General features: G+C 42.5%; 1 protein-coding gene across 12 annotated transcripts in view; it reads right to left on the reverse strand.

The window, feature by feature from the left end:
• The window catches only part of LOC125453840 (mucin-13-like), a 110,116-nt gene that overhangs the window by 10,067 nt on the left and 75,308 nt on the right, over positions 1–24,741 (reverse strand). For all 12 annotated transcript variants that reach the window (XM_059647372.1, XM_059647371.1, XM_059647369.1 and 9 more), the window contains 3 exons: positions 18,647–18,756; positions 12,031–12,168; positions 2,489–2,600 (listed from right to left, as the gene is read on the reverse strand). In XM_059647372.1, the coding sequence (XP_059503355.1) occupies positions 2,489–2,600; positions 12,031–12,168; positions 18,647–18,756 (360 nt within the window). The remainder of the gene's footprint in view (positions 1–2,488; positions 2,601–12,030; positions 12,169–18,646; positions 18,757–24,741) is intronic.

Below are 24,741 nucleotides of genomic sequence, written 5' to 3' on the forward strand. Positions count from 1 at the left end.
GGTCTCCAGGATGAACATTTCCCATGAACTACCATCCTCTGTCTTCTTTCAGCAAGCCAATTTCCGATCCAAACTGCTATATCTCCCACAATCCCATTCCTCCGCATTTTGTACAATAGCCTCCTGTGGGGAACCTTATCGAATGCCTTGCTGAAATCCATATACACCATATCAACCGGTTTACTCTCATCTACCTGTTTGGTCACCTTCTCAAAGAACTCAATAAGTTTTTTCACAAAACCATGCTGACTATCCCTAATCAAAGTATTCTTTTCTAGATGATTATAAATCCTATCTCTTATAACCTTTTCCAACACTTTACCAACAACTGAAGTAAGGCTCACTGGTCTATAATTACCAGGGTTGTCTCTACTCCCCTTCTTGAACAGGGGAACTACATTTGCTATCCTCCAGTCATCTGGCACTATTCCTGTAGACAATGACGAGTTAAAGATCAATGCCAAAGGCTCGGCAATCTCCTCCCTGGCTTCCCAGAGGATCCTAGGATAAATCCCATGCGGCCCAGGGGACTTATCTATCTTCACCCTCTGTAGGATTTCTAATACCTCTTCCTTGTGAACCTCAATCCCACCTAGTCTAGTAGCCTGTATCTCAGTATTCTCCTCGACAACATTGTCATTTTCTAGAGTGAATATTGTTGAAAAATATTCATTTAGTGCTTCCCCTATCGCTTCTGACTCCACACACAACTTCCCACTACTATCCTTGATTGGCCCTAATCTTACTCTCATCTTTTTTTTATTCCTTAAATACCTATAGAAAGCCTTAGGGTTTACCCTGATCCTATCCGCCAGCAACTTCTCATGTCTCCTCCTGGCTCTTCTGAGCTTTCTTTTTCAGTCTTTCCTGGCTACCTTGTAACCCTCAAGCGCCCTAACTGAGCCTTCACATCTCATCCTAACATAAGCCTTCTTCTTCCTCTTGACCAGAGATTCCACTTCCTTCATAAACCACGGCTCCCGCACTCTACAGCTTCCTCCCTGCCTGACAGGTACATACTTACCTAGGACACACAGGAGCTTTTCCTTGAATAAGCTCCACATTTCTAATGTGCCCATCCCCTGCAGTTTCCTTCCCCACCCTATGCTCCCTAAATCTCGCCTAATCTCATTGTAATTGCCTTTCCCCCAGCTATAACTCTTGCCCAGTGGTATACACCTATCCTTTTCCATCACTAAAGTGAACATAACAGAATTGTGATCGCTATGACCAAAGTGCTCACCTACTTCCAAATCTAACACCTGGCAGGGCTCATTACCCAGTACCAAATCTAATGTGGCTTCGCCCCTTGTTGGCCTGTCTACATACTGTGTCCGGAAGCCCTCATACACACACTGGACAAAAACTGACCCATCTATAGAACTCGAACTATAGTGTTCCCAGTCAATATTTGGAAAGTTGAAGTCCCCCATGACAACTCCCCTGTCTCTCTCACTCCTATCGAGAATCATCTCGATTTTAAAGAATATTTTGCTTTGTTTTTGCAAACAGACTTATGAAGGATGTGTGCACCTTACATTAATTTTCTGAATCCTGAACTGGAAAACAAAAGTTAATAACTTTTATGGAATATTTTTCTTCCATTTTTCTCCATGTTGTTCTTGCCCTGTGGGTGTTAATTCTTTGCTGGAATACATTTGTATTTACACTAATTATTGTTTGATGCTTCGGTTATGAGGATAGTGGGTGACAGCTGCTCGGGTGACTGGATTGATAGCATATGGGTCCAATAATTTTGGAAATTATCAGAAGTGCTGATCCCCTGTTTGATTTGGCTGAGATAGACTTAGGACCTGAATAGAGAGTAATGCCAAATCTCTAGTGGCTAAGGACCTGCCAGAAATCAGCTCATAATGAAACATCAGCACTCTCGAGGCTTATGTTTGGTCAAAGCGCACATACTAAACTTCAATTATGAACTTTGATGACTTTCAGCATGCTGCTCAATCACAGAGACACTATTACAAAAGTTATAGCATCACCATAAACTCCAATGCCTCCATTCAGTCGCACACCATCCTATATGACCTACTTCTGTCAGCACCATTGGGGCCAATATTCCTAGAGAGCCCCATGCAGCATTATCATAGGAATATCATCTCACAAGGAAGAGGGCTGTTCAGTCACAGCCGCACCTTTTCAGGAAAATAGAGTTGTAAAATAAATGCATGTGGTTCAGAATAGCGTAACAATGCCAATTGTGTTGTTTGATTCTCCATGTGGCTGAGGTAGGCTTACGATATTTCCACAGACCTGAACCGAATGTAAAATAAGATGCTTTGATTGGGGTCTTGACAAGAGTCATGAATCCTCTTCATTGGGGATATCTCAAAGATACAGTAATGGTGTTCCAGCCAGTTCTCTTCCACTGGCTAGACAACAGTCTTTGGGGAACAGTCTGTACAAGGGAGAAAGGTATATAAAATAAAAGTAAAATGATCTTATGAGTTAATGATTCATACTCAACCTTTCACATTCATTATTCCTTCGTTTGTATCCAGGTTGACATTTACAAATACATTTATCACCCTCTCGAACAGTGTATTCATTTATTCTGTGGCACTGCGTATTGCATGAATCTGCAAGTATTAAAGGCACATTAAAATATTCAGAGATGGTATAATTAAAACATTTTCCATATACATGTAGTCTTTGAATAATGTGGTAGTTATGTCCCTGAAAATCACCGTATCAAGTGAAATTGCCTTATTGGAAACAAATTCCCATAGAAACCCATGTAAATGTTCACCTAATTCCCCAGAGGTCATCCAGGCTGATTTAACAGAGATAACAAGGTGTGGAGCTGGATGAACACAGCAGGCCAAGCAGCATCATAGGAGCAGGAAAGCTGACATTTTGGGCCTAGACCCTTCATCGGAATTGGATCTGCCTGCTGCTACACATGTTTTCGCAATGTAGTGAATAATAGCACTTCCATTCCCACTGCTAGAGGAAAAAGTGATCATTTCCACTTATGGACAATTCTTGATATCATTGGTCATTGGATATTTAAAATAAGAAGCATGTATATTACATGTGAGATTTGCCATCAAGTACGAAGCTACATACAATGAGGAGAAAGTAGTGAAAGTGAGGTTAATCCCAGATGTAAACGGGTAAATTGAAACAGGGAGTACAGAGATTTAGGAAAGTAACACTGCATTCTCTGAGGTAAGAACAAGTGTCAATAATCCATTAAGGCTCACCTCTGGCATTGTTTATATATGCCAATATATCAGTGATTAATAATAATGTTATTGAAAATTATGAGCACTTTATTGGATTAGCAGTTGTAAAGTAAAATCCATGTTATAACAAATCCATGTCATTTGAAACTGCATTAATCTGACGACGGAAAGGATAAATGTACTTGAAATTTCTATCAGGATTGGTTCCTCTGATTTACTAAGTTTTGTGGTACTACAGCTCAAGTGACATTTCTACCTTTTCCTTCAAGATTTCGGTTAACATTCTGCCAAATGTAAAAGATCAGGAAAATGTGCAGAAATTGTTACCTATACATCAAATGGTGAAACATTAAAAGCAATGGAAGCTTTCTGTGATTTAAAGGTTTTAGATATATAGACGATTAAAAGTTGTCAAGTAATTTGTTAAGGACATTAAAAAGATAAGTAGTGCTTGAATACAAAAGCAAACATATAATCCTAAGTATGTGCAAACGTGGTTAGGGTGTAATTTGAAAATTGTCTCCAATGTTCTGCATGTTACTTTACAAGGGATCACAAGGTAACTTAATGGTGCAGCTAATGTCGCCAAGATACCGAGGATGAACGGTTTCAGTTACTATAATAGTGAAACTGAAACTCTGTAATTAAAATGACCCGATTTCATTAATCAATTACTTCATAAGTTCACTATAAAATTACAAAGGCTTTGACAAGGGAAGGCAAGGACAGAATTTGCAATTAGGCAGTGCCTTTCGCACTAGGATACTCCAAATGTTTCACAGCCCAATTATTATTCTTGAAGTATATATATTGTTGTTAAGTCGATAGATACATTAATCATTTTATATATTGGAAGTTTTTTATATTGAATGGGATAAACAACCAGTTAATCTACCTTAGTGACATTAGTCGAACGATAGCTATTTCTCAGATTTTGGGAGAACACACACAGGAAAGGTTAGATAAATTCTGCAGGACAACAGCATTTATGAAGAGCCAAATAGAGTTAACATCTTGAATCCAAACGACGTTTTCAGAACTGGTAGACTGATAAAGAGACCCAACACTTGAGCTGGAACTTAGAGTCACCAGCTCAGATTTTGGTATGTCATGTAGCGTGAAGTGAGTATAGAATTGGCATCAGCACATGGCGACTCACTGGGTGTGTGTGAGCTGCAGCCAGCAAACATATGAGTGGTTTTGAGGAAACTTATGCCTCCTGTTTGTGCCTCCCCAGCTTCGAAAGTCTGAATCCAAACTCCAATCACTTCATCCACATGCTTAATGTTGCTAATACCTCCTTGGAGAAAAAGCCCTCATTAAACATTTTCTGAAATACACTTATTCCCTGGATTTCCTTATAGTCCCAGCAGCCATCACTACTTGCATCTGGCACTGTCCTGACTAATCAGCAAGCAGCGAGTTCGATTGACTGATGGACTTTGAGGGTAGGTCCTGGTTTCCCTGATGGATATAGTAAGTACCTTGCTTGTTGTGATCAGCTAAAGAGATGTGCTGTTTGATATAATCCACCAATCGTTGTGAAGCACAACCTACACACCTAGTATCACATCAGCATTGAAATCAATATACCACATACCTCATAGGGAGAAAACCTTTTTAGCATAATGGCAACACTGTGTTAATGCTGAGCATCAATCCTGTTGCTGCTGCATAACAGCAGAGTGTAACAGCTAGCATTTCCTGTTTCTGTACAATTTTTGAGACACCTTTCCCTAAATTTGAGGTAGACCGAGCAATTTTCAAAACCAAAGGTGAAGGCTTTAGACCCATTCATGAGTTTTCATGACATGCAATAAGAAATATTCTGATCAGGGTAGCCATTATTCCACAGGATGTGTTTGATGTGTTCTGTTACAGTATCAAATGATGTTTTGAGGTATGTATGAAGTTGCCACTAAAGCCTATTTTAAGACATGGGGAACTGTAGGGATCCTAATGTGTACATTGACCAGTGAAGGTTGATTGTAGTAGGCAATATTACCAAACCGCCTGGTTAATTTCTCACCTGAGATGTCAAGTAAAGACAGCTCATTTGACAGCTGCATTTCAAAGGTGAATTTGAGCGCTGGGTGGAGTCCATTAAGACACTTAATGAAAATCTTACATACAGCTGCGGATTCAAATATATATCAGAAATATGCAAGGGATGGAGGATGGGTTTTTCATCGATGACATGTTTCATTCCATCGATGACATGTTTCTTGTGGCAGCGGGAAATGTGTTTTTTTGACAACTAATTAAATGTCATATACGATCTAAATAATAGGTTTGGTCTTTTAAACCCTGTCTTATCTCCAACTAATTCTACACGATGTGAACTGGCCAAATGGTGTGGTAAATTTCCACAACCATCATTTAAGTAAGTTTTCTACATGCACAGTGAAAGATTTCTTCACATTTGCTAAGACTATATTTGACTTCCATATCAATAACAAAGTTTTCATTTGACATTTCTAGCCTATTCATAATGTACCACTTGAGGAAGTCATAGATATTTGCACTGCGGCACAATGTCATGGTGATTTAAATATGCCACCAGTGTGCGAGTCAGTATTCATTTAATAATCAACACATATGATTGGTTCCAAATTTAATGAAACAATGTACGATCAAAATAGATGGTGTTGCTGTAGCGTGTTCAGATCGCCATGACATACTGCTTTAGTGCAAACCTCAACAGCTTCTTTGAATGGTGCATGGGAGAATAAGCTAGAAATGTCAACTGAAGACGTGAACATTGCATTGTTATTGACATGCAAGTCTTGTACGCTGTTTGCAAATGTAAAGAAATCTTGCATGTGGAAAACTTTTTCAAATCCTGGTTGTAGAAATTCATCTAATCATTGGGCCAGTTCAAGTGGTGGTGAAGTGGTCAGAGGTAACCAGGGCATAAAAGATCAACTATTTGCTCCTACACAAGTTCAGCAAGCATGTTATTTTTGGCTTGCTTTCCAACAAGCGATCCAGTCATATTGAGCAGCAGGTCCAATAGAACATCAGGGGAGCAGGAAAGCTGATGTTTTGGGTCTAGATCCAAAACGTCAGCTTTTTTGCTCCTCCTCTGCTGTGTTCATCCAGCTCTACACCTTGTTAATTCAGATTCACCAGCATCAACAGTTCCTACTATCTCTGTAACAAGCATTCTAAACACCTTCTTCACTATCCTATCAAGCTGCAACCCACTTTCAAGGAACTATTAGCTTGCACTCCAAGGTCTCTTTGTTCACCAACACTGACCAGAACCTTATCATTACGTGTATAAGTCCTGCCCTCATTTGTCTTTCCAAAATGCAGCACCTCACATTTATCTAAATTAAACTCCATCTGCCACTCCTTGACCCATTGACCAATCTGGTCAAGTTCCTGCTGTATTCTGAGATAGCCTTCTTTATTGTCCACCACACCTCCAATTTTAGTGGCATCTGCAAACTTACCAACCATACCTCCTTTGTTCACATCCAAATCATTTATATAAATGGCAAAAAGCAGTGGATCCAGCCCCAATCCTTGTGCCTCACTGCTGGTCACAGGCCTCCAGTCTGAAAAGCAACCCTCCACCACCACCTACTGTCTTCTACTTTTGAGCCAGTTCTGTATGCAAATAGCTAGTTCTCTGTTTTCCATGTGATTTAACCTTGCTACCCAGTATACCATGAATAATCTTGTCAAATGCCTTACTGAAGTCCATATGGATCACATCCACTGCTCTACATTCATCAATCTTCTTTGTTCCTTCTTCAAAAAACTCAATCAAATTGATGAGACATGATTTCCCACAAACTATCCCTAATCACTCCTTGCCTTTCCAAATACATGTAAATCCTGTCCCTCAGGATTTCCTCTAACAACTTCTCCATGACTGATGTTAGGCTCACTGGTCTGTAGTTCCCTGGCTTTTCCTTACCACCTTTCTTAAATAGTAGGACCACATTAGCCAACCTCCAGTCTTCTAGCACCTCCATGGCTATTAATGATACAAATAGTCTGGCACTGGAAAAAATAATCAATTTTGCTTCCTATTTCCAACCTCTCACCTTCACATGGTTCATCACTGACTCTTTCCTTCCCTTTCTTAACTGTTCTTATTTCTGGGAATAGATTATCTATAGAGATCCATTACAAAATCACCAACTCCCACAGTTACATTGACTACACACCCTGCTTCCTATAAGAGATTACATACTCCCAAGTTTCTCCATCTTCATTGTACCTACTTTCATGATTTAGCTTCCACAATGTTGCTTCAAACATGTCTTAATTTTTCCTGACTAAGACATCCTCCCCACTTTGACCGACATAGCACTCAGCCATGTTCAACCCATTTCCTGCACTCCTGTCCTTACCCCTTCCAGAAACATAATAGGGTTTTCCGTCATTCTCACTTTCTCTCAACCAACCTCAACATTCAGAAGTTCATCCTCCACCATTTCTGCCACAACCATCACCTTACCACCACCAAAAACATCAGTCCCTCTTCTCGCCAATCAACATTCCAAAGGAACCATTCTGTCTGCTAGACCCTGGTTAATTCCTTTATCACTGCCCAACACATCCCCCTTCCAAGATACACTCCCTGTGATTGTATGGGAAGGTAACACTTGCAGTTTTAGGTCCTCATTGGCAGATGCCCCAAATTGAAGCAGCAATTTACTTTCAGTCTGGCTGGCTGAATCTGCTGCTCACAAGGTGGTCTTCTGAACACTAGGAATCCCAAATGTAAACTGGATGACCAATTTACAGAACACTTTTGCTCAGGCATGACTCTGACCTTCTGGTTACTTGGCATTTAAATGCCTCAACTTGCTCTTATGCTTACATTTCTGTCTGAGGCCTGCTACAGCCGTTCTGTGAAGTTATAGGAATTAAAAAAAACTTCAGATGCTGGAAATCAGAAACAAAAATAAGAACAGAAATTGCTGGAATAATTCAACAGATATGCCAGCATCTGTAGAAAGAAATCAGAATTAAACTTTCAAGTCCAGTGTCTTAAAAATTGATGGTAGCTAGGAAAAGGTTAATATTTGTGCAGAAATTAGGGTAGGGGGAGGGAGAAAGTAATAAGTGGAGATAGAGCATAAGGAGAGATGGTTTAAGGAACAGTTGTTGGGAGTGATGAGTAAATATGTCCCTCTGAGACAGGCAAGACGGGGTAAGATAAAGGAACCTTGGATGACGAGAGCGGTGGAGCTTCTAGTGAAAAGGAAGAAGGTAGCTTACATAAGGTGGAGGAAGCTAGGGTCAAGTTCAGCTAGAGAGGATTACATGCAGGCAAGGAAGGAGCTCAAAAATGGTCTGAGGAGAGCCAGGAGGGGGCACGAGAAAGGCTTGGCAGAAGGAATCCGGGAAAACACAAAGGCATTTTACACTTACGTGAGGAATAAGAGAATGGTCAAAGAAAGAGTAGGGCCGATCAGGGATAGCATAGGGAACTTGTGTGTGGAGCCTGAGGAGGTAGGGGAAGCCCTAAATGAGTTTTTTGCTTCTGTCTTTACGAAAGAAACGACCTGTGTAGTGAATGAAACCTTTGAAGAGCAGGTGTGCATGCTGGAATGGATAGAGATAGAGGAAGCTGATGTACTGAAAATTTTGTCAAACATTAAGATTGACAAGTCGCCAGGCCCGGATCAGATTTGTCCTCGGCTGCTTTGGGAAGCGAGAAATGCAATTGCTTCGCCACTTGCGAAGATCTTTGCATCCTCGCTCTCCACTGGAGTCGTACCTGAGGACTGGAGAGAGGCAAATGTGATTCCTCTCTTCAAGAAAGGAAATAGGGAAATCCCCGGCAATTATAGGCCGGTAAGTCTCACGTCTGTCGTCTGCAAGGTGTTAGAAAGGATTCTGAGGGATAAGATTTATGACCATCTGGAAGAGCATGGCTTGATCAAATACAGTCAACACGGCTTTGTGAGGGGTAGGTCATGCCTTACAAACCTTATCGAGTTTTTTGAGGATGTGACTAGTAAGGTTGATGAGGGTCAAGCTGTGGATGTGGTGTATATGGACTTCAGTAAGGCATTTGATAAGGTTCCCCATGGAAGGCTCATTCAGAAGGTCAGGAGGAATGGGATACAGGGGAACTTAGCTGCTTGGATACAGAATTGGCTGGCCAACAGAAGACAGCGAGTGGTAGTAGAAGGAAAATATTCTGCCTGGAAGTCAGTGGTGAGTGGGGTTCCACAGGGCTCTGTCCTTGGGCCTCTACTGTTTGTAATTTTTATTAATGACTTGGACGAGGGAATTGAAGGATGGGTCAGCAAGTTTGCAGACGACACAAAGGTCGGAGGTGTTGTTGACAGTGTAGAGGGCTGTTGTAGGCTGCAGCGGGACATTGACAGGATGCAGAGATGGGCTGAGAGGTGGCAGATGGAGTTCAACCTGGATAAATGCGAGGTGATGCATTTTGGAAGGTCAAATTTGAAAGCTGAGTACAGGATTAAGGATAGGATTCTTGGCAGCGTGGAGGAACAGAGGGATCTTGGTGTGCAGATACATAGATCCCTTAAAATGGCCACCCAAGTGGACAGGGTTGTTAAGAAAGCATATGGTGTTTTGGCTTTCATTAACAGGGGGATTGAGTTTAAGAGTCGTGAGATCTTGTTGCAGCTCTATAAAACTTTGGTTAGACCGCACTTGGAATACTGCGTCCAGTTCTGGTCGCCCTATTATAGGAAAGATGTGGATGCTTTGGAGAGGGTTCAGAGGAGGTTTACCAGGATGCTGCCTGGACTGGAGGGCTTATCTTATGAAGAGAGGTTGACTGAGCTCGGTCTCTTTTCATTGGAGAAAAGGAGGAGGAGAGGGGACCTAATTGAGGTATACAAGATAATGAGAGGCATAGATAGAGTCGATAGCCAGAGACTATTTCCCAGGGCAGAAATGGCTAGCACGAGGGGTCATAGTTTTAAGCTGGTTGGTGGAAAGTATAGAGGGGATGTCAGAGGCAGGTTCTTTACGCAGAGAGTTGTGAGAGCATGGAATGCGTTGCCAGCAGCAGTTGTGGAAGCAAGGTCATTGGGGTCATTTAAGAGACTGCTGGACATGCATATGGTCACAGAAATTTGAGGGTGCATCCATGAGGATCAATGGTCGGCACAACATTGTGGGCTGAAGGGCCTGTTCTGTGCTGTACTGTTCTATGTTCTATGTTCTGTGTTCTATGAGAGAGAAAAAAAATTGGATAGCCAAATGAGTGTGTAAAGGTCAGTTTTGGGGAATGAATAGCTGTTAATGGGGCTGTTAGTAGCTGGCAATGGATTGTGTGTGTTAGCAGCCCATGTGATAACAAGACCTGATGTGTGGGGGCTGGGGTAAGAACATCACCTGAAGCCCTAAAATTGTTGAAGGCTGCAGAATTCCAGGGTGGAAAATAAAATGCCGTTATTAAGGTTTTGGAGTAGATCTGTAGCTCGGGTTGTGGGTGTTGAGGATGGTTGGCTCGCTGAGCTTGTTTGTTGTTCCGCAGACGTTTCATTATCGTGCTGGGTAACATCCTCCATGCAGCCTCTAATGAAGTGTCAGTGCGTTTTTCCGCCTGGTTTCAAAACTGTGGGATCCGTTGGAGTGGATTACCTCACTTCCGGGTTTCCTCTGCAGTGGAATGTGTATGGGGTCGAGTTCAATGTGTTTATTAATAGCATGCTTCATGGAGTGCCTAGCTTCCCGGAATTCTCGTGCTTGGGTGAGCTGAACTAAAGACTCACTCCCCACCATGGACAGGACCACTGTCATCTACAAGATCCCCTGCAGAGACTGCGAGAAACACTACATCGGACAAACAGGAAAGAAACTAACAACAAGAGTACGTGAACACCAACTGCCTCCAAAAGAACATGATCAATACTCACTCATCTCAATCCACATGGACAAGGAGAACCACGACTTTGACTGGGACAATCCCAAGATCCTGGGACAGGTTAGGTAGAGACAAGCACGAGAATTCCTGGAAGCATGGCTCTCCACAAAGAATGCTATTAATAAGCACATTGAACTCGACCCCATATACATTCCATTGCAGAGGAAACCCGGAAGTGAGGCAATCCATTGCAATGGACCCCAGAGTTTAAAAACCAGGCAGGAAAACACACTGACACTTCATTAGTGGCTACATTGAGGATGTTACAAGCATGATAATGAAATGTCTGTGGAACAACAACCAACTCGGCGAGTCAACCAACCTCAATAAAATACCGTTCTTCTAACTCAACCTGCCCTGCACTGGAGCACTGCAGCAAGCCTGAGACAGAGATTTTGGCCAGGGAACATGGTGATGTGTTGAAGTGGCAGATCAGCAATAGGATCAACGTTCCATATTCTGCTTTAGCACTTTACAGCCTTCAGGACGCAACACTGAGTTCAAAAATTTCAGATCATTAACTCTGTCCTGCATTTTGATAATTTTCCATCCTCTCCGCTACAACACCCCACTCTCAGTATCTATATTTGTTTCTTTCATTGTGTGCTTTCAGTCACCGCTCATTATTATCTTGCCATTAGCACCCACCTTGAGTCTATGCTTTGTCTTCTTGATAACTATTACCACTCCCTTTGCCTTTTATTCAACACCTTTGATCTCCAATTTCCCTTTATATTTCCCTACCTGACTCCAAGATTAAAAAAACTTCAACATAATATGTCATTTTCAGCAATAATCAAATAGAAAGTTATATTCTGAAGTTTGTTATTTTTAAAACTGTAATCAGCAAAGAAATATTCAAGTGATTCATGGTCTCAACAAGTATTATATGTCATTTATATGCAAACATTTCATGTCAAAAAATTAGGAAGTAAATAAAAATACCTTGGCATTTTGTATCATATCTGTTTGGTTTATAAAATCCAGCCTTGCAAACACACTCAGCAAGTCCTCCTTTAAGTGGCTGATAACAATTTATCGTGGTATCTTGGTCACATTTTTTAGAGCCACATGCAGCCATAGCTGTTAAAAAAAACAAAATAATAAATTCATTTCCAAGCATCTAATTTATACACTGTATTTAACACTATACTGATGGAATTCATATGAAAAAACACACCAGGCTCGATTTCATATGAAAGGACAGATTACTTGTTGCCAGAAAGAAGGGTTTGTTACAAAGTGGTAGACTTTAGAAAAGGGTAGCCCACAATGATGATACCATGCAGGTGGCCTTAATAAAGGCCAGACCATCACTCAGTAGGAAGAAGTGCCACCCTCAATATTAACTTACAGGTGCAGAAATTCCATCTTTGCCAGGAAAGTGTAATGGGCAATGCTCAGATTACAAGGAGGTCCTGGGAAGTAATATTACAGATGGTAGAAGTGATAATGGGAACTGCAGATGCTGGAGAATCCAAGATAACAAAGTGTGGAGCTGGATGAACACAGCAGGCAAAGCAGCATCTCAGGAGCACAAAAGCTGACGTTTCGGGCCTAGACCCTCTGACGAAGGGTCTAGGCCCGAAACGTCAGCTTTTGTGTTCCTGAGATGCTGCTTGGCCTGCTGTGTTCATCCAGCTCCACACTTTGTTATTACAGATGGTAGAGCTAAGTTGTTGGGTCTTCTTAAACAAGGACAGATTGTACATGAGAAGAAGCTGGAGAAGATGGAGGCAGGTGGGGCAGGGTAGGCTTGGGTTTTGGATGTGAGGCATGGGAGTTGGAGCTTGGTTTGATAACTGCAATTTACTGCCTCCGTGATGTGATATGATGTAGCATCTTAAATCTGTTTTTGTACAAATAGCTGAAGTTATTAACCCAGATCTGTTCTGCCCACATGATCTGTCACAGGTGTAGTGATGGGCTTTTTACTTCAGCAAAGTATTCACACCTGAAAATTGATATGTATGTTACCTTGTGTAACTCTTCCTGTTATCAGATATTTGGATTAATAACACCTGTAATTAAGGAGCCCATCCAACAAAAATACAGCTGCCCTGCAGCCATTATATGCTGGAAAGAGTTTTGATTGTCTTAGGTCAAGACTACCACCTCCATTTGGAGAGGACGTATTGCTTTAGAGAGCTGCTAGTTAATCTGATTAGCTGGCAGCTCTGGCCTAGCACTGCCAGGTTTTGCTGGTGGCCTCTGCTTGGATTACATTGAGAATCTGAACAAGAGTGTGTTGTGGAGCCAGACTACAATGCAAGCCAGGCTATTGGCAGGGACCAGCAAGGGGTCTTAACTCTATTCTGCCTATAAGTTCATATGATATCATCATCAATGAGTTGCAGGTTTGCTGCTTTTCAAGGTTAATCCTTTCAAAACATTTCCAACCCATATTCTGTCATTTTTTGAGATTGTTATGTTGCTTTATCCAGCACATTTGGAGCACATTTACAATAGTCATTTTTTTTATTAACTCCGTCATGCTTTTGACTAAATGTATCTTCTATAGAGGCCTTCTACGACTGTCCAGATTGGTCAATGGCCGAGACTTGCCTTTAATGCCCTCCTTATCATGGACCACCCAAGGTTTCATCCAATATATAATTGAATAAAGGTTGAATAAAATCAGTTTTATAAGCTTATCATTTTTTCTTGTACTTAGTGGCCACAGTTGTAAAAACTAAATTTTGCTCATCTTTATGGTTTTAACTGTCTGTTTTTGAATTGTCAAAGAATTATCGATTTGAAAATATTGCCTGCTTTATCATGACACTCAGGTAACTGTTGTGCCTTCTAAATATATTACCTTTCACTTTTATTTTTTCAGCTATTTGATCTGCAGCAATCCTTGGTGTTTCACCAAAGTTCCACTAACAGCACCTTTCAAACCCACAACCCCTACTGTCAAGAAGGACAAGGGCAACAGAGTTAGAAGCCACACGATACCAAGTTATAGTCCAACAGGTTTATTTGAAATAACACAAGCTTTCAGAGCTCAGCCCCTTCATCAGGTGCAGTGAGAGAGCAGGGCACAGGGACATAGAGTTTCTAGGCAGAGACATCATGGACCAGTCAAACTAGGAACATTCCTTGTCACGATGGACACTCTATGACAGCCTCAGTACTCAATACCAACAACTGCCAATTTCTAGATGCCATCTGCTCCATCCTCAACCAGAACGTCTTTACCTTCAACAACCAGTTCTTCATCCAGACACACAGAAAAGCCATGGGGACCAAATTTGCACACCAATACACTGACGTTTTCATGCAAGACTTCTTCACTGCGCAAAATCTCTGGCCAATGGTCTACACCAGATACATTGACATTTTCATCCTTTGGACTCCTGTCAAGGAATCACTGAAACAACTACACAGCAATGTCAACAAGTTTCATCCCACCATCAGACATATCATGGACTATTCTTCAAAACCAGTCTCATTCTTGGACATAGACATCTCCATCAAGGATGGACACCTCAGTACCTCACTCTACCACAAGCCCATGGATGGCCTCACAATGCTGTACTTCTCTAGCTTCCACACTAAACAGAATGTTGTTCACAGCAGACTACCAAGCCTTCAGGACAACATTGACCACAACACCACACAACACTGCCATGGCAACCTCTGCATGACATGGATGTTACCACCACATGTAGGAGTACCACCCACCACGTTCACGGCAGATACTCATGTGACTCGGCCAATGTTGTCTATCTTATATGCTGCAGTCAAGGATGCCCCGAGGCATGGTACATTGGTGAGGCCATACAGATGTTACAACAATGAAAGAATGGACACCATGCAACAATTACCAGCCGGAGATGTTCCCTCCCAGTGGCTGAATCACTTCAGCAGTCAAGGACCTTCAGCTTCCGATTTTCAGTAAGCGTCCTCCAAGGCAGACTCTGAGATACCCAACAGTAGAAAATCGCCAAACTGAAACTGATATCCAAGTTTCATGCTCATGAAGATGGACTCACCCATGATCTTGGGTTCATGTCGCATTATAGGTGACCCCACCACACTATTCTGTATCTGTAAAATTTTCCATACTGTCCTGTTTTGACAGCATCACCTTAATAAATTGCTATGATCCACCTTAATTAGTTTGTACAGTTTTGAATTGTTACACTCACTCTCTCTCTCACACACACACACACTTACACTGACGCACGGACCCTCTCATACTCATACATACTTTCTCTCAATCTCACACACACACACACACACACACACACACACACACACACACACACTCTCTCTCTCTCTTTCTCTCTCTCTCTCTCTCTCTCTCTCTCTCTCTCTATCTCCTTTCTCTTTCAAACATCCAAGATGTTTGTTTATTTGCAGATGCATTCTATTTTGGTGAAAAAATACACAATTTGTAGTCACACTCTGTCAGTGTGACATCTTATAATTTCCAGCTTTTGGAATAAAACCAGCCTGATTCCAGGTTAAAACTCAAACAGATTCTGAACAAAGTCTCACACCTACAATTCAGTGTCTGTGCCGTGGCTCTATCTGAGTGTCATGTCAGCACAGCACTGACATTGACTTTATAAACACTTTATGCACCATCTAACAATTGGTCACCTGTGGAGACTTGTCATCTGACACTCTATTAACACCAGTTGTATGACCTTTTGATTTCTCTGCCTATAAACTCTGTGTCTGTGTGCCCTGCCTCTCTTTCTGCACCTGACAAATTGGCTGCGTTCTGAAAGCTTGTGTGATTCCAAATAAAACTATTAGACTATAACCTGGTGTCATGTGAATTCCGACTTTGTCCATCCCAGTCCAAAACTGGCACCTCCACGTCAAGCCCAACAGATGCACAGGATCACCACTACTTACAAGTTCCCCTCCAAACCACACATTGTACTGAATTGGAACTATATCACTGAATGAATACAAAAATGGTTGAACCACAGCAAAATGCTATGATGTTTACCATGGATGGAGGAAGGAGATAGGCCCTGAGACTGTTTTAGCCAAAATGAGGAACCAGGCCTCATGTTATGACATTCATATGATCCATACTATAACTATTTAACCAACTGGAATAATTTCCAGTTTCATTTCTAAAAGTCATTACTCAATGCCTTCATTCTGAATATTTACATACAAAGCAGCTGCTAGATATCCTTCTACAGAACAAGTTGGTAATTTCTGTAAAAAAGCCTCTTCGATTGGTCAACGTAATTTGATTTTAGCAAATTTATACTGATTGCTCATGCATTTCAGGCTAGGTGCTCATTTGCACCCTTCCCAATTTACCATTAAAATCATCAGAGGGTGAAATCAGGGTGTAAATTCATTTGAACTACTCTCTTCTGGCCAGACATGTTATGTTAAAATGAGAATATTGCTGCAATGGGTGTCAAAACAACTGATCTACAACTATCTGTTTTAATCTACTCATTCTTCTTGAAAAATAAAGCTAATTTGTTTACTTAAGTTGGATAGAAACATTTTCTGACCTCATCAAGGTCCAATGACATCATCCCTGAGCTGTGTTAATTTTTTTAGAATCATGTTTTCCCAATAATCCTCTCCAATGTTTGCATCATCCCCATCTAAAGTACAATGCATTTTCACTTGTGCCATTATTTGTAAATTAACACAAATGTTTTCTTTAACATCTCTGTCATATCTTTGTCTTTCACAGTTGCAATTATTGCCTCGTGCATGAGCAATGCTTTGTTAAAGTTTTGATTTTTGTACACTTAGCCAATCAGTTACTGCTTGCTTTCATATCAACATATTCTCCATTAGCCTTTCTTTTGCTCGTTATTGTATACTGTTATGTTTCTAATCATTTTAAACATTGAGGGTGCTAATTTTTCTTTATTCATTAACATGATGAGGGTTCACCGGCTAAACAGCATTTATTGCTCATCACTAATTGGTCAGAGGGCAGTTCAGATTCAACCACATTGGTATGGCTCTGAAATCACATGTAGGCAAACTGGGTAAAGATGGCTCTTTCAGAGTGAGTTTTACTGACAGTAGTTTCATGGTCATCATTAGATTCTTAATTCCAGATATTTTATTCAGATTTTACCATCTGCCATTGGCAGGGTTCAAACCCGGGTCCCCAGAATGTTACCTGGATCTCTCGATTAACAGTCCAGTGATAATACCACTGGCCCGTCAAAGCTGTCTCCAACAATGTGTAAAGCTGGATGAACACAGCAGGCCAAGCAGCATCTCATACTAAGGATGAGGCATTCCACTCCCACACATCCCAGATGGCCGCGTTCTTCAAGGACTGCAACCTCCCCCCGGCAGTGGTCGAGAGCGCCCTTGACTGTGTCTCCCGCATTTCCCGTAACACGTCCCTCACACCCTGCCCCCACAATAACCACCCTAAGAGAATCCCCCTCATCCTCACATACCACCCCACCAACCTCCGGATACAATGCATCATCCTCCGACACTTCCGCCATCTACAATCCGACCCCACCACCCAAACCATTTTTCTATCCCCACCCTTGTCAGCCTTCTGGAGAGACCACTCTCTCCGGGACTCCCTTGTCCGCTCCACACTCCCTTCCAACCTCACCACACCTGGCACCTTCCCCTGCAACCGCAGAAAGTGCTACACCTGCCCCCACACCTCCTCCCTCACCCCTATCCCAGGCCCCAAGATGACTTTCCATATTAAGCGAATGTTCACCTGCACATCTGCCAATGTAGTATACTGTATCCACTGTACCCGGTGTGGCCCCCCTCTACATTGGGGAAACCAAGCGGAGGCTTGGGGACCGCTTTGCAGAACACCTCCACTCGGTTCGCAATAAACAACTGCACCTCCCATTTGCGAACCATTTAACTCCCCCTCCCATTCCTTAGACAACATGTCCATCATGGGCCTCCTGCAGTGCCACAATGATGCCACCCAAAGATTGCAGAAACAGCAACCGATATTCCACTTGGGAACCCTGCAGCCCAATGGTATCAATGTGGACTTCACAAGCTTCAAAATCTCCCCCTCCCCCGACTGCATCCCAAAACCAGCCCAGCTCGTCCCCGCCTCCCTAACCTGTTTTTCCTCTCACCTATCCCCTCCTCCCACCTCAAGCTGCACCACCATTTCCCACCTACTAAACTCATCCCGCCTCCTTGACCTGTCCGTCCTTCCCGGACTGACCTATCCCCTCCCCACCTCCCCACCTATACTCTCCTCTCCACCTATCTTCTCCTCTATCCATCTTCGGTCTGCCTCCCCCTCTCTCACTATTTATTTCAGAACCCTCTCCCCATCCCCTTCTCTGATGAAGAGTCTCAGCCTGAAACGTCAGCTTTTGTGCTCCTAAGATGCTGCTTGGCCTGCTGTGTTCATTCAACTTCACACTTTGTTATCTTGGATTCTCCAGCAAATGCAGTTCCATTCTCTCTGTCCCCAACAAAGAAAGCTTGAATGTTGTCCTGAAAGTGTAGAGCCGAAGACAGTAGCATTGTGTGCATGTAAGCACCATTTTACAGGACAGAAGCTACTTTATTTCTACTTGAAAATGAACAAAAAGAAGGCATTACTTACTTTTAAATGAATAAAAACCATCAGTCTTCACAGCGTTTTCAATTTTGGTTTCATTCACATCAGCATTTTCAGTAAATGTATTCGACACTACTGTGATGACACTGCCTTTCCTGCAATTAGAAAGTCAAGCCTTATCATTGACCGTACAGGAGTACAATAGCATACTGAAGGGGCTAATAAGTCAAGAGAATAATGAAAACTATCCAAAAGTCATAAATAGCACTGTTTCTTGTAGCACAATTTATCCTTCCTCAATAGATCATTCTTGAATCCTTTTCTTCAGAAACCCTTCTTTGGTATCACCTGGTTTTGCCACCTTAAACTTCTTCCTGATGGTAATGTATCCTTAGAGCCTAACCCACACCAAGCTTGCTCCAGGGTAACAGGAATATTGAAAGGCAGAGGAGTAGTTATGATCTGTAATTGCCATCTTCTGTGAAGATTTTTGTCATCATCAATGCCAGCATAAGATAATATGAATTTGAAACAGAAGTGGGCTAGTCAGTCTGTCGAGTTTGCTTTTCCATTCAATGATATCACGGTTAATCTGACAATCCTCAACTCCACTTTCCTGTCTTTTCCCAGCAACCCTGAATTCCCTTACTGATTCAAAGTCTGTTTATCTTGGCCTTCAATATACCTAATGAAGCAGTTGCAATAGTCCTCTCAATCAAAGAATTGTGCAGATTTGCTACACTCTGAGAGAAAAAGTTGATTCACAGCTCTGACTTAAACATGTCAGCTCTTGTTCTGAGATTTTTGCTTCTGATCCCACAAAAGGGAAATATCTCTCCACATCTACATATCAAGTCCTCTAAGATTCCAGAATGTTTCAATGATATGTTTTCTATAGCATCAATCCCTCTCTATATTCCCATTCAGAATTTTATGTCAGCATGATCCTGTAATGTGTGACTGCATTAACATTATGCTTTTAAGGAAAACTGGCTCCTTGCTGTTACTGCTTACTGAAACTTTCCTGTCTTGCTATATAATTCTCAATCGTATGTTCATGTATATCTGATCATTCAGTGACACTACAACTCAAATTATACAATGGGTCTCTTCATTACTCTGCTGTTACCTTGCTTTTCTTTCTTCATGTCACTTTTCTTTAACTAACTTGCTAGCTACCCCAATTAAAATGCCCCTCTCCTGCATTCCTTTCTGAAATAAATTTTTCCCAAGTCACGTGTAATTGCACTTTCAAAATCCCAAATGTTATGCCTTCAGTCCTCTATTTTCCATGATACTTCTGTAGCAATGCCACAGCTGTACCTTGGCAGCCAAAGTTTGCAATAACCACCATACTGTGATCTCACCATATTATCATACTGATTACTCCCCCAGTACAGACCCTCAAATCTCTCCCTCAATTGGCTCCAGACATAAGGGTATCTGTTACATTGCAGGATTAACTGTTCATCAACATCCTCACATTGGAAGTACCCTTAATCATGTTGCATGACACGATCACCGTGATAAATGGTATAGACCTTGGTCAGATCAAGCAATTCAAGTCTGGACATCCATCAAAGTACCGTAAGCATTCACCAGAAATATAATTGGACTCAAATACAATCTGTAACTTCGTAGCTGGGCCCACTCTATAATTAGCATCGCAGTAGGGAATCAAGCTGAGTTCACTGAAGAGTGCAGGAGGGAATGCTGGGAATAGCACAAAGCTCTTCAGAAAATTAAGTGTCAACCTGGTGAAGCTACGTCAAGAACTATTTGCATGCCAAGCAACATAAACAGCAAGTGATAAGACTAAGTGTTCCCATTATCCATACATCTGATTTAAGCTCTGCAATCCTATCACAATCAGTTGTGAATGGTGATGAGTAATTAAACAACACACTGGACTCGGCGACACAAATACCCCCATCGTCAATGATTAGGGATCATAACTCATCAGTGCAAAATGGTGATGCTAACAGATTTGCAACAATCTTTAGTCAGAAGTGTTGAGTGGATGATCCATCTTGACTTCATCCTGAAATCCACATTATCACAGATGCCAATCTTCAGCCAACTAGATTCACGCCACATGATATCGAGAAAAAACTGAATGTACTAATACTGCAAAGTCTCTGGAACCTAACAACATCCTGGCAATAGTACTGAAGATTTGTACTACCTGGTCCCCTACCTAAGCTGTTTCCATGCATCTATAACACTGGCATTGACCCAGTCATGTAGAAAATTTCAAGATAAATCCAACCTGTCCGATATTGCCCCATCTGTCTACTGCTGATCAACAGTGAAGTGATGGAAGGTGTCATCAACAGACCTACCATGCAGTATTCGCTCAGCTATAAGCTGTTCAGAGAAGTCCAGTTTAGATTCTGCCAGTACCTCTTGCCTCCTCACCTCACTACAGCCTTGATTCAAACATGGACAAAAGAGCTTAATTCCACAAGTGATGATAGGAACTGCAGATGCTGGAGAATCCAAGATAACAAAGTGTGGAGCTGGATGAACACAGCAGGCCAAGCAGCATCTCAGGATCACAAAAGCTGACGTTTCGGGCCTAGACCCTTCATCAGAGAGGGGGATGGGGAGAGGGAACTGGAATAAATAGGGAGAGAGGGGGAGGCGGACCGAAGATGGAGGGAAAACAAGATAGGTAGAGAGGAGAGTATAGGTGAGGAGGTAGGGAGGGGATAGGTCAGTCCAGGGAAGATGGACAGGTCAAGGAGGTGGGATGAGGTGGTAGGTAGAAAATGGAGGTGCGGCTTGAGGTGGGAGGAAGGGATGGGTGAGAGGAAGAACAGGTTAGGGAAGTTACCCAGTTCTTCCCCTCCCCCCACTGCATCACAAAACCAGCCCAGCTCGTCCCCTCCCCCCACTGCATCCCAAAACCAGCCCAGCCTGTCTCTGCTTCCCTAACCTGTTCTTCCTCTCACCCATCCCTTCCTCCCACCTCAAGCCACACCTCCATTTCCCACCTACTAACCTCATCCCGCCTCCTTGACCTGTCCATCTTCCCTGGACTGACCTATCCCCTCCCTACCTCCCCACCTATACTCTCCTCTCTACCTATCTTGTTTTCCCTCCATCTTCGGTCCGCCTTCCCCTCTCCCCCTATTTATTCCAGAACCCTCACCCCATCCCCCTCTCTGATGAAAGGTCTAGGCCTGAAACATCAGCTTTTGTGCTCCTGAGATGCTGCTTGGCCTGCTGTGTTCATCCAGCTCCACACTTGTTTATCTTGAGTTCCACAAGTGGATTGAGAGTGATTGCCCTTGACACCAAGGCTGCATTTGACCACGAGGAGCCCCAGCAAAGTTAAAATCAATAAGAATCAGGGGAAATCATTGGAAAACAAGAGTGCTGTCCTTGTCCTACAGACCCCTTTGTCCGCCTCCAACACTCTCCCTCCAACTGGACCCCTGCTGCTGAGTGGAGTCTGGGACATGACTGTAAGGATTTGTTGCATTTGGCTACTTCATGCTGTTGCTTGACTTGTCTCCCAATTTGAGAGCAAGTCCTCAGTTTAATTAGTTGTAATGTGCTTTTTTTTTATACTTCTGGTGCCTAGATTGATTCTGGGAAGTTAATCCAGTTTTAGTCTTATTTTAATTTTCTCTCATGGTTTGATACAACTGAGTGACTTGTTCAAGGTGATTTCAGAGAATAAGTGAGACCCATCACATTACTGTGGGTCTGAAGCTGGACAATTTTCTTGTACCCTCTCCAACACAAGAACTAATCTTCCATCTTCGATGTTGTGGCCATTTCGGAGACATGGATAGAGCAGGGACAGGAATGGATGTTGCAGGTTCCAGGGTTTAGATCTTTCATTAAGGTCAGGGAAGGTGGTAAAAGAGGGGGACGTGTGGCTTTGTTAGTTAAGGACAGCATAACGGTGGCTGAAAGAACTTTTGATGAGGTCTCGTCTACTGAGGCGGTATGGGCTGAGGTCAGAAACAGGACAGGAGAGGTAACACTGCTGGGAGTTTTTTTTATAGGCCTCCGCAAAGTTCCAGGGATGTGGAGGAGAGGATCGGCAAAACTATTCTGGGCAGGAGTGAAAGGAACAGGGTGGTCATTATGGGAGACTTTAACTTCCCTAACATTGCCTGGAAATGCTATAACTCATGTACATCAGATGGATCAGTTTTTGTCCAATGTGTGCAGGAGGGTTTCCTGACTCAGTATGTCCAAGGGCCGACAAGAGGGGAGGCCACACTGGCTCTGGTACTTGGTAATGAACCAGGCCAGGTGTTTGATTTAGTGGTAGGTGAGCACTTTGGAGAGAGTGACCATATGTTTACTTTAGCAATGGAAAGGGATAGGAACATGCTACAGGGCAAGAGTTATAGATGGGGGAAGTTAAAGTCTCCCATAATGACCACCCTGTTCCTTTCACTCCTGCCCAGAATAGTTTTGCCGATCCTCTCCTCCACATCCCTGGAACTTTGCGGAGGCCTATAAAAAAACTCCCAGCAGTATTACCTCTCCTCTCCTGTTTCCATATGTTTACTTTAGCAATGGAAAGGGATAGGAACATGCTACAGGGCAAGAGTTATATATGGGGGAAGGGCAATTATAATGCGATTAGGCAAGACTTAGGAGGCATTAGAATGGGTTAGCAAAATGCAGGGCATGGGGACCATCGAAATGTGGAGCTGGTTTAAGGAACAGATATTGCGTGTCTTTGATAGGTATGTCCCTGTCAGGCAGGGAGGAAGTGATAAGGTAAGGGAACCGTGGTTTACTAAAGAAATTGTATCTCTTGTTAAGCAGAAGAGGGAGGCTAATGTGACAATGAGACGAGATGGTTCAAATGAGGCGATGGAGAGTTACAGGTTAGCTTGGAAGGATTTAAAGAGAGAGTTAAGAAGAGCAAGGCGGGGACATGAGCAGACATTGGCAAGTAGAATAAAGGAGGACCCTAAAGCTTTCTATAGGTCTGTGAGGAATAAGAGGATGACTAGGGCAGGAATAGAGCCAGTCAAGGACAGAAGTGTGAAGTCGTGTGTGGACCCTGTGGAGATCAGAGAGGTGCTAAATGATTATTTCTCATCTGTTTTCACTGAGGAACAGGAGAATATTGTAGAGGAGATGACTGAGTTGCAGGCTACTAGAATTGAAAGGATTAAGGTTAGTAAGGAGGAAGTGTTATCAATTCTAGAAGGTGTGAAGGTAGCTAAATCCCCTGGGCCGGATGGGATTTTTCCGAGGATTGTTTGGGAACCTAGGGAGGAGGTGGTGGAGCCTTTGGCCTTGATCTTTGAGTCCTCGTCGTCTACAGGTTTAGTACCAGAGGACTAGAGGATTGCAAATGTTGTGCCCTTGTTCAAGAAGGGCAGTAGGGATGACCCAGGTAATTATAGACCTATGAGCCTTACGTCTGTTGTAGGAAAAATTTTGGAAAGGGTTATAAGAGATAGGATTTATAATCATCTAGCAAGCAACAATTTGATTGGAGATAGTCAACATGGATTCATCAAGGGCAGGTCGTGTCTCACAAACCTCATTGAGTTTTTTGAGAAGGTGACCAAGCATGTGGATGAGGGAAGGGCAGTTGATGTGGTGTACATGGATCTCAGTAAAGCCTTTGATAAGGTTCCACATGATAGGCTATTGGAGAAAATACAGAGGCATGGGATTGAGGGAGATTTAGCAGTTTGGTTTAGAAACTGACTTTCTATAAGAAAGAAACAAGTGGTGGTTGATGGAAAATATTCAGCCTGGAGTCAGGTCACTAGTGGTGTGCCTCAAGGATCTGTTTTGGGACCACTGCTGTCTGTCATTTTTTTAAATGACTTGGACGCAGGCATAGGTGGATGGGTTAGTAAGTTTGCAGATGACACTAAAGTCGGTGGAGTGGTGGACAGTGTGGAAGAATGTTGCAGGTTGCAGGGAGACTCGGATAAACTGCAGAATTGGGCTGAAAGGTGGCAAATTGAGTTTAATACGGATAAATGTGAGGTGATTCACTTTGGGAGGAGTAAAAGGAAGGCAGAATACCAGGTCAATGGAAAGATTCTTGGTAGTGTGGATGTGCAGAGGGATCTTGGTGTCCATGTACATAGATCCCTGAAAGTTGCCACCGAGGTTGACAGTGCTGTTAAAAAGGCTTACGG

This window comes from Stegostoma tigrinum, chromosome 7, assembly GCF_030684315.1.
Source record: "Stegostoma tigrinum isolate sSteTig4 chromosome 7, sSteTig4.hap1, whole genome shotgun sequence".
NCBI lineage: Eukaryota > Metazoa > Chordata > Chondrichthyes > Orectolobiformes > Stegostomatidae > Stegostoma > Stegostoma tigrinum.